Raw genomic sequence first — 11258 nt, forward strand, 5'->3', positions numbered from 1 at the left:
GGCCATTTTTAGCATTTGTATCTTAGGCATGGAAGCCTGTACTGGAGAATGCTGTGTCTGTTTCTTTGTTTTTAAGGGGGGCTTAGACTTAGCAGAGGGTTTAATGGTTAACTGGGTAGGTATGAAAACACCCTCTGAAGCTGTGGATTGCTCAGCTACTTGGGTTCCCTCTGAAGGGCTAGTTTCGGGAAGCTGAAAACCTAGAGCGTCCGAAGGCCCAGCCAGCTCCACGTGGGAGTCGGAGGCGGTCTGTGGTTCTGTGGAAGCGGTAGTCAGGGGCTGTGTAGGCGCCTCGCTGAAAACGGAAGAACCGGCGACCGGCCTAGAAGAGGCCTCGTCGTGAGATTTGGGCCTCAGATGCCTGTCCTTGTCCTTGCGCTTTTTATGTATTCCGGTCGGCGGAAGTTCCGACGGCATGGTGTAATTGAATTTTCTGCCAAAATAATGTCAGGCAAAATAAAACTGACATTTAATAGTGCGCTTGTTAAACCTAGGACAAAACTAACAACCAGTGACGTCGTGGTCTGGGCCTAGGCATGGAATACAATAGGAGTGGAAATCCTTATGAGATATTTGCTTCCCACAAGAAATGCAGTCATTAACTTTTACTGACATCGGTCTGAGGCAAGAAAAAGTTTCCCCAACGGGATACTTAGCTTTGTAGAAGACTTCAGTTCAGGATTCGGAATGAAAATCTCAGGAGTCGGCCAACCGGCACTTGCGAACTGCTTATGCTTCGGACACCATGCGGCAAGAAAGACTGAAGAAAATGGCATCGGCTGCATCTTATATACCCCTGAGGCACTGACGTCAGGGAGGAGGCGACAGCAACTGACGCCGGACCAAGACTTTGGAACTCAGGCCGACTGGGGAACCGCCTGACGGCAGGATAATCCAAGTGTAATGACTGCAGCAGTGTAACACGATGTACATCAATGAAATGACTATGATCAAATACATACTCTCCTACATTAACAGAATAAGCATAAATAGTACCTACACAGCCCTTATGTCCACAGAATGCTGAACAATAAAAGCTTCTCCAGAAAACCTTCTTCAGGTATGAGCATAAAAAAACCTTGAGTACTAATGATGCTATTAACTGCAATCTAACATGACAGCATCCAATGGCATAAATCTCATTTTCCATGATTACTTTTAAAGCTGCACATAAAAACTCATTTCCTTTTTTCAAAAGAAATCTTAACTGCAACTAAACAGCCCTCAATCTTTACAGAATATGATCCAGAAAACTTGGCAACCACTCGCAACATCCCATTAACCCAAACTAATTCAATAGTCTAGGTTGTAGTCATTCACACATGCCTTTTACAGCTGTGCTGGAAGTCTTCATATCAGTTCCAAGTTAATTCAACATCTAGTGATCTACTGTAAGACTTTTAAATGAAGATCAGCAGGGTTTATGTTTTTTTTCCATCTCCTGAAATATTCAGAACTGTGTGGAGTGTCTTCTCAGAACAAATGTAAAATAAAATAAAACTAAATTAAATAAAAACAAAAACATCAAAAATCTTTAAGAAAAATGGGGCACAAGAAGGACCAAATAGGCTTCAAATATTACAGAAACAAAGGCAAGAGAATACTTTAACATCTCTATCAAGACAAGGTTATACTCAGCTAGTGAAGATTTCAAATAAAAAGAAGTTATGTGCTCACCATAATGTTCGATCTGTGTTGTCCACTTTCATTCTTCCTCAACCAATCGGTTCAGATTCAATTTTAAGATCTGACTCTGCCATTACAGTGGAAACTCTCAAGCTTCTTCCCTACCCATAATGCACCAACCTCTAACATCTCTCAGATTTTGTTTGCTGCTTTACAGAAAGGCTATTATGATATGCCATATCTGGAGTTCAACACAAAGGGCAGTAGTGTCCTTGAAGTCACTCTTTCCTCCAGAAGTCAGTCATAAAAAAAGGATGGGGGTTGGTGGGTAGGGAGTTGAAGATTGAGAATGGACAACACAGATGGAATGTTATGGTGAGTACATAACTTCTTTATCTGATGTTGTCAATTTTCATTCATTCCTCAGCTAATGGGACAGAGTTCCCCAGCTACCTAAAATCCTAGGTGGACTCTAAGGATGGATATTCCAGAGTACAGATGAGCCAAAGGGTGCTCTTCCCTTCAAGGCCTGACCTACTTTGTAATGAGTGATAAAAGTATGAGGATTTGACCAAGTTGCAGCCGCACATGTATCGTCCATGGAAACTCTAGACTGGAACACAAAAGAAGTTGCCATAAACCTTGTTGAATGAGCTTTTAAAGGTTTTGGTAAAGACGGATTCAACTTGTTATAGACAAATGAAATGCAATCCCATCAACCATCTAGCTAGCGTTACCTTTGTAAATGATTTGCCAAATTTAGAATGTGCAAAGGAGAAAAACAGCTGGACTGAACTGAATGATTTATTTTGTTTTATGCAAGTAAAACGTATTTGTTTATGGGGATTTACTTCATAATCTCAAAATATTGAAATCTCGAATTTCAGTATCTCGAGACCATAAAGCCAAAACCCCAGAAGCGCGAAATTTAAAATTGCGACTTCTATACTAAACATGCCACACACACACACACACACACACACACATACACCTCTCCCTACACAAACACAAACACCTACCCTACATACAAACAGGGGGGCAAGCCCCCCTACACCCCCCATGTGGGGGCTGCACCCCGCACGCACCCCTACTTAAATATACTAACTCTGAAGTCGCACTACACAGACAAAGACACAAAACCACTACATAAGCTACATTCTCCTTGCACACACACACATCACACTTAAAACACACAGACACACGTTAAAACCCCTACCCAAAACCCATACAACACAAACACTGACCTACACATCTCCAACCATCCACTCACACACCACAACACCAGAACCACTAATTCAAAATCTCTGAATTTCACGCTTATAGGGTTTCAGTTCTGGTCTTGGGCTACTGAAAATCGGGATTTCAGTAGTTCGAGATTCTGAAGCGAACCCGTTTATGGACATCAAATAAGTGCAACATATACTCATCTTTATTTGCAAATTTTGGAAAGAATACTGGCAAGTTAATGGATTGGTTGATGTTGGATTCTGACACCACTTTAGGAAGGAAGAAAGCATCGGTATGTAACATTACCCTATCCTTATGAAAAATCAAGTATGGAGCCTGAGAAGATAATAATTGAAGTTCTGAAATTCTTCTAGCAGATGTAATTGCAACTAGAAATATAGTTTTCCAAGTCAGGAATTTAAGATCACATTTAGCTACTGGTTCAAAGGGAGAATGAATTAAGGCATACAGTACCAAATTTAAAACCCATGGTGGAGTAGGGTCTTTATAAAGGGGGTCTTAGCAGGAGTGTGTCTCTCAAAAAGGCTTTGCACAACTTAGAGAAAGCCAGTGAAGAATTCTGAAATCCAACAAGAAAATTAGAGATTACTGCTAGATGGACTTTTACAGTTGATGAGCTAGAACCTTCATTAAATAAACTCACCAAAAATTCCAGAACATATCGAACTGGAGCTGAGAAGGGGTCAATTAAGTTTGACCTGCCCAACAACAAAACCTTTTCTTTTTACTCCTGTAGAGTTTCCTAGTAGAAGGTTTACGAGAAGATAAAAGTATGGAACTGACAGGGGAAGAGAGCCTTGGTTGTCTGGCTATTAAAGGAATTGGAGAAACCATGCTGTTATTTTGAGGCTTGAGATATCTTGGTGAACCATGCCTGTCAGGTGGGACAGAAGGACAGGAGATGATCTAGAATCCAAGATGAGCACTGTAGGTGAGGCCAAAGGAAGGGAAACCAAATCTGCCAAGGTCAGTAAGGCACAATGAGGATGATTTTGCTCTTCAACCAGGCTTCTTTCTGCAGGAATTTGGGAATCAGGGGGCTCGGAGGGTAAGCATATAGAAGACCGGAGGCCTTTCTATTTTAGTGCTGCTGCTTTCCTCCAATTGGGTGAAACACCAGGAAATTTTCTTACAAATGGAGGAGGTACAGAAAATGGAATTATATAACCTGTGGAAATAATCCTCTGCACCCAAATGTCTTTTGTTATATCTAACCAGACTCTCTGGTGCAGGGTTAAGCGACCCTTGACTGCCTCTAGAGGTGGGCATCGATCCTCCTTTCAGGAGCGCTGAAAGGGTCTGTTGGAAAAGGGATCTACACCCCTGGTTTTGCAGGCCTCCACTGCCATGGGGATATTGCCATCCACTGTAGCTCCCCTCTGCTCTGGGGGAACTATCTCCACATATATCCTGGAAAGGACCCCAAGACTTTTTGAACCACATTTTTTGACTTCCCTGTTGATTCTTGGACAAGGTCCTTTGAGGGGTTGAAAAACGCATTCCCACTGTAGAGAGGGTCTTTCCATCTATCTCACTCCTGGAGTGTGTCCTTCACTGTGGGGCCAAACATGTGCCGTCAAAAGCAGCACTAATGAACAAGGACTTGAAGGACTCTGCAAAACCACACAGGTGCATTCAGGCATATTTCCTGATGGAAATACCCAAACCCACAACCCTTGAGGTGCCTTATCAAACGTGCAAGATAAGCCTCATGGACGAATTAGATGCAGCTTGTAGGGTAGCCAACTGAGGCACTATTGAAGATTGAGCCTCAGCAGTGTTAGTTCCAGAAAGAGATTCTGATAGCTCTTTAATCAAATCTCTTTGAAGTCTCATAAATTGTGCCAGATAGTTAAGCGATCTGAGTGGAAAAGTTGCTCAAACATAAGCATGCCTCTCAAATCTGTCAACCACCCTAGACTATCTGTTAATAGGATGGACAGAGGAACTCTGCTCAGCAAGTTCTTCTTTTGTAAATGCACTACGACCATGGCATCTACTGGCACCCCTTACCCCTACATATTCCCTTCCTACTAGAGAATAGCCAGAGAATAGACAGAATCTGGTCTGGTTTTTTGGGGACTGGCTCAACTAAATCAGGTTCCTTCCACGTCCGTCTAGAAACCAAAATCAATTACCTCATTGGCGGGTGGAGTAGCCCAGGAGGTAAACATACCAGCTCCAAAGGCCTACAGAAATACTGATTCCTCTGGAAAAGGGACGTGGGAAGACCAGCCACCCTTCTGCTTAAGGATCTCAAAGATGTCCTCAAATGAAATGTCATCAGGGGGTGATTTTGGGGACCCCTCTCCTTCACCAAAATCTGTATCCTCAGTGACGGACTCTTGAGGACAGTCCAAGTGTCTCCTTTTGCACTTTCTTTTTCTACGAACTTCTCAGAGGGATGGTACGGTGAAGTATCAGAAGAGATTAGAATACTCTGCTAGGGAGTCTGGAGGCATTGAGCTGGCTGTCCCTGTGGGGTAGAATGTTGAGGACCAAGATGCAAAGACATATGAGAAACAGAGGGAGAATCTGAGGGGGGTAGGATCCATCTGTCCTGCCAGAACAGAGAACACCCTCTTCACAACCTTGAAAACAGATCACTCCAGACAGAAGGAAAGCAACGGAGCCTAGAAACAAGTTTCTTTCTGACCCATCACTTTCTTCTGCTCTGAAAGCAACCCACCCAAGGGGGAAGTTGGAGCCAAGCAATCCAGTGCTGAGGCTCCGAAAACTTCAGAGTTGACTTCAACCTCCCAGATCCGACAGGGATGCTTTGACTCAAGAGTTATCCTGCTCTTAGGATGTCGCAGCTGGTGCACTCAGAGCAACATTCAGATCAAAAGAAGGTGCTTTCTTTGGATCCGAAGCAGACGGACCGGGAAGGCTCGAATACAAGAACTATAAAGCAACAGGCTGGATTAGAGAAGGAACTGTAATAAGTGGCATAGTAGATAATCGAGCTTCCTGACCTGAAGGGGCGGGAGCCATAAGAACTCTAATCAAAATTTGCATTGTGAAGACTTTCCTTATCATTCTCTTCATATCTGCTTCAGTGAGACTCCTGGAGGAATGACAAGATGATAGGGATGAAGACTAGGAGCATCGTTCTAGTACGGGAGAAGGCACTCTGGACGGGACTGGATCCAGATGAGGAGAATAAGTTCTCCTGGGTAAAGACTTCAGATCCAAGGATGTAGGATCCAATACCAGTTTGATCAGATCCAACGAAAGCCAGAATGTAACTACTTACAGATCCGATCTTACTTTTTTATCCAAACTATTTTTTTAAGATTCTGAGGAGGAAGATAATGGCCTTGGAGAAGGAAGTTGACAGCAAACATTTCAAAATCTATTTTTCCTGTCAGCCAGGGCTTGGGGATTAAAACCGCAACAGATGTTGCATTCTTGTTGTAAGTGTTCTGGGCCCAAGCAGTACACACAAAGATTATGGGCATCAGAGAAGGACAATTTGTGCCCACACTTTGCGCACTTTTCAAATCCTACAAAGCCTTTTTCGGACATTCTCGGAAAAAGGAGAGAATACTACGACGACAAATAACTTTTTTTTTAAACTCGATAGAAGAGAAAGACTAAATACCAGTGACGGTAAGTTGAAGGGATACAAATATTTGTAAAAAGAGTAAGGGCCAGATTCAATAAAGCCTACACTAGGTACTAGGTATACACGATATGTATTCAAGAAAAATCATCACATTTTTTGTGCTTTCTAGTCACGGAGAAAGATTACACTAAGTGTACATGCAGTCTACACTTTGTGGTAACCTTTACAAATCCCTGTCAATATTTAAAGCTGCAAGAATATCAGTAGGAAAACTAAAAATAGGAGGAAGGTGTGAGTTATGCCTGTGTTATCTATTCACACAGAACAGTGTACACTTAGTAGAGATGTTACTGAATCCAGGAGTAAAAAAGGTACCTACTATGGTATTAAAAGAGATGCACAACGTGTAAAGAGAATGGGAAGAATAGACCAGGCCTACCAATAACGGTAGGAAAAAAGTACACTCCAAGGTGTATGGAAAGTAAATGTTATCAGTAATAGCAAAGTAAATTTAAATCTAAAGATCAATTTAACAGTTTTTAGGAGATATGTAAATTATACTTATCTTCCACTCAACAACTCAAGAGTTGAAGGCGGCCATATCTAGATGCAAAAGTGGCAAATGAGATCTGAGAGATGTTAGGGGTTGGGGAATTATGGGTAGGGGAAGGAGCTCAAGAGTTTTTTTGGTGGCCACGCACTAGTGTAATGGCAGAGTCAGATCCGATGATCGGATCGGAACCCATTAGTTCAGGAATGAATGAATGAAAACAGACATCAGATTGTTGGTTTCTGAAGGTTAAAGTTCACGGCATCTGACCAGTCAGTAGACCAAAATCCTCTGATTTTAAAACTACAACTATGTCAACTATGGCAGATTCTCTGCACATTTCTAAAACAATGTGACCACCTGAAGTGAAGGCTGCAAAACATTCAATTATTTAGTTATCCATTCATGAATTATTTCACTTTTAATAACTAGTTAAGACCCATGAGCCAAAATTAAACAGTGGGTTTTTTCACATTTTTGTCCCTGCTGTCTACTGATCATCAGCCCCCTTCCGGTCCAAAGACGCACTCAATCTCATCACCAGGGAAAAGGCTGACCAGGAGGGCCATCATTCAGACAGCCATCAAAGGTAGTTCAAACTTTTTTCTTGTTTCCACAACCCCAAACCCTGCATGCACCTTGAAAGTACTGGGGAGAGACGTAAACGACTGACTGTGGAGAACACACTATCTCCTTCACATGAGGCATTCTCTCAAAGCAGCCCAGCCTCTCCCCTGAAGCAGGAGTGGTGGTTTCCCTGGTTTCACCAGGACAGTTGCATAAACTAAGTGCATCTCCTCCATGTGCACAGAACTCACTGCGTGAGCACACACACACACACACACACACACACACACACACACACACACACAGCCAGCCACCCATGGGAGAGGCAAGCAAGCCATGCCCCTTCACTCCTCCTCTTCCCCCTCCCTTCCTGGCTCTGAGTGCTGGGTTGCTAACAAAACCCCAGTCAAATTTGCTGTACTAAGGGCTCCATTCTCTGGGCTACAAAGCAAGGTATAGTCTCTGTTAGAGTTAGACTAAAGAATTTCATAAATCATATTACCAAAAATTCACAGTCTTCAAGGAGACCAAAAGATGCTAAGCAACATCAGAATGAATGAACTCAGTTACAGTACATTAAATGGTAAGCTGTAGTGCTAATCATCTTACATTAAATCTGATATCAATGGTCACCTGAAACAAAACAGATAATGATCTAACAAAAATTCAAAATAAGTTTTGCTTTACAGCGGAAGTTTAAATACAAGAATGGTTTACATATTTGGCAACAATGAAAAAGATGTATTAAAGTATGAATACTAGTATACAATACATAACCACTAGGTACGCTGCTTTCAAAATCCTAACACATGGATAAAAAAATGTTATCCCTGCATAACACAATATCTTGTACTTACTGTTAAAAAAGGGTGTCTTGTATTCTGCAAAACTCTGCTCTCTGTAAGTGTATGGGCTACTTCATCCTAAAGAAAAACAAAAAACAAAAAAATGAGCATACTAAGAATACAAATAGAATACCACTGTCGGGCAAGTAACCCGACAAGTCTGTCACACCGTGTAACACTCTGTCCCTTTAACTTATCTAGATCATTCTTAAAGCATTCTATTCTTATGCTGCTGTTTATTTCCACTTCTGTAGGATTCCAAACGGTGCCAACTCTCTAAGAAAACTAGTTTGTTGTCCTATTAGTTTTCCTTAAAAGTCCTTAACCTCAACATTTTCTCTAATTTTATGCTTATAAATTGTCACAAGTCTACATCTGGTGTATCACTATACTGGATCAAATCCCAGCATTTGAGACCACAGGTTACTTATCAAAGTCCCAGTCTGATTTCCTCATATGGCTGCAACTCCACATCTGTAATCACCTTGGTAAACCCGTTCTGCATTTCATCTAGCCTTACGTATTAATCACAGGCAGTTACCACAATGTTGGATATATCAGACTTAAAATGGATTTAATCACTCCAATTTTCACTGATGCAGTATTTTTTAACTCAACCAGTGACCTTCTAACAGTCTTAGTGCATTATCATATGATGGCAAACTATATTCATTGTCTACCCAAATTCAACCTAATTAAAAGAAAATAGGACCACACTTATCTATATGGAAAAATTAATAAATGCTCCAAATGCTAAGTTTCATGCATAGATAAATTACCATAGTCCCCAGATGCTGTACATACTTTGCATAATTCCGCAAATACAGCATTCTACACTGCAAAGCAAACACTGTACCACATCTGTAATCATGAAAACCAAAGTGAGATATTCCCTTTTCGCCAGCATCTGGCGCATCAAGCAATAGTATTTTTCAATTACTCAAGACCATAATGCGGCATGTTGTTTCCCCAAGATCATGTTTTACTTTCACAAGCACGTCTGCATAGTATTAACAGTGCATTCATCCTCCAGAAGCTAAGGAGCAAAACAATACTTTATCAAGACTTACCACTCTAAGTAAATTTTAAAGTAAACCTGGAAACATGCACCAAACTAGATACATTATAAAACAATGCAAAAAAAAAGTAAAATATTAATTTTGCTATGACTTGCTATTAGTTTTCACTCTTAAATAATGCAAACACAGAAATAAAGGTGTTTGTATATTTATCTTGCCTGTACTTGGTTAAAACCTTTATAAGGTGTCAGACAAAAGTGCTTGTCAAACAACAAAATGCTGCTTTCTAATGATAATGATTGCTGTTCAAAAATCTATCAAAACTAAAAAGTTGTCTCCAGATGTGCAGCAGTTCACTGGTTTAGGACAGCCTTCAGATGCAATAATTTTGTCTGGAATAAATAATACATCATACAACCATGCAAGGACCAGCACCAGAGGATAGTCTAGATACTTCATGATAGTAATTAATGCACAAAAGACTGATATGGTGGTGTTTTATGTTTACAATACTACTGCAGTAAAATAAACAGAAAAGTCAAAACTGCTGACTGTACCGTTTTAACTCTATGGAAACCCTGTTAGTAGTAAGAAAATGGCAGTAACTGTGCTTTCCCTTTCTCAGTACAAAAACACACTGCTCTCATTACACTACAGTATGCTGTAATGACTACTTTTCTACACTTGCATACTGGCTTGACGCAGCTTGTATAAACATAACAGGTTTATCTTTCTTTTCCAACTGCACAACAGAATAAATGTCTGTTTTTATCACAACAAAGTGCTGGTTTATTTATTTATTTAATTTTGATGTGAAACATGGTTTATTCCTTGTGATATTTTTGGATACATATAAAGAAAAACACATGATGCCATAGCTCTCAACCTCAACACTAAAAGTCTGGACAAAGCCAAAAATGAGGGGGGAACAAAACCCAATAATAAGGACAAATTTGACATATTGTTCTTATAAACTTAGAAAGTTGCTAGAATAAAAGTTCTTGTGTTAGCATGCATTTTCTGAAGAATTTTAAGTCTGAAACTCAAATGCCTCTCAACATTTAGTGAATTCAGTCCTCAATGACTTGCTGCAAAAATCCAGAAAATCACAAATTTTATGAGGAACAGACAAAAAATTGAGGCAAAAATCTGGACATTCTGCAAAAACCTGGACAGTTGAGAGGTATGCTGGTGGCTGCCTGACTAACCGCTATCATGACTGGTTCTCATTCCACAGGCGAACAAAAAACAACAGGACTAATGATTGGGAGAGGGCTGATGGCTAGTGGAGGCAGGCAAAAAAAAAGAAAGATGTAATTCAGCCTCTCACAAATGAGAAAAGATAACCAAATGACAGCCTTGCAAATGTCATAACATTCCTGCCTAGCAAAGACATGTCAGCCTCTGATAAAACAGTGGTTGATATCAGCAAAAACACTCAAGTTTTTTGTTTGCTTACTTTCGGGGGGGGGGTTGCCATGATGCACTGACCTAACCATTAAAATTAATTATTTTTCAATGCTGGTCTCAAATAAAAGTTGAAGCTTTAAATCAAACAGAGAATAAAAGGGGATATACAAGCTAAGACAGTGTAACAGACAGGTCAATTTTATACAGCACTGAAAATCACAGCAAAAGGAAGAAAAGCATACAAAAAGCTGCCCGAACCAGGAGATGCGTTTTGGATGCCTGTTGATATTGTTGTGCCTGAAACTCACTTATTTCCAATTAAGAAGAATCCACAAAGGACAACTTTAGGGGTAAGTCGCTCACAAGCCTAACCATTCCCTGCAAGGCAAGAAAGTTAAAGGTTCGATACTCCCCTTTCCTTATCA

The 11258-nt window shown here is 40.6% G+C and overlaps 1 protein-coding gene across 1 annotated transcript in view; it reads right to left on the minus strand.

The window, feature by feature from the left end:
- The window catches only part of AKT2 (AKT serine/threonine kinase 2), a 1641635-nt gene that overhangs the window by 1349173 nt on the left and 281204 nt on the right, over nucleotides 1–11258 (minus strand). The window contains exon 5 of the mRNA XM_044062375.1: nucleotides 8417–8482. Coding sequence (XP_043918310.1) covers nucleotides 8417–8482 — 66 coding nt within the window. The remainder of the gene's footprint in view (nucleotides 1–8416; nucleotides 8483–11258) is intronic.

This window comes from Protopterus annectens, chromosome 1.part0 (assembly GCF_019279795.1).
Source record: "Protopterus annectens isolate FY-2018-M chromosome 1.part0, PAN1.0, whole genome shotgun sequence".
In the NCBI taxonomy this organism is placed as follows: Eukaryota; Metazoa; Chordata; order Ceratodontiformes; family Protopteridae; genus Protopterus; species Protopterus annectens.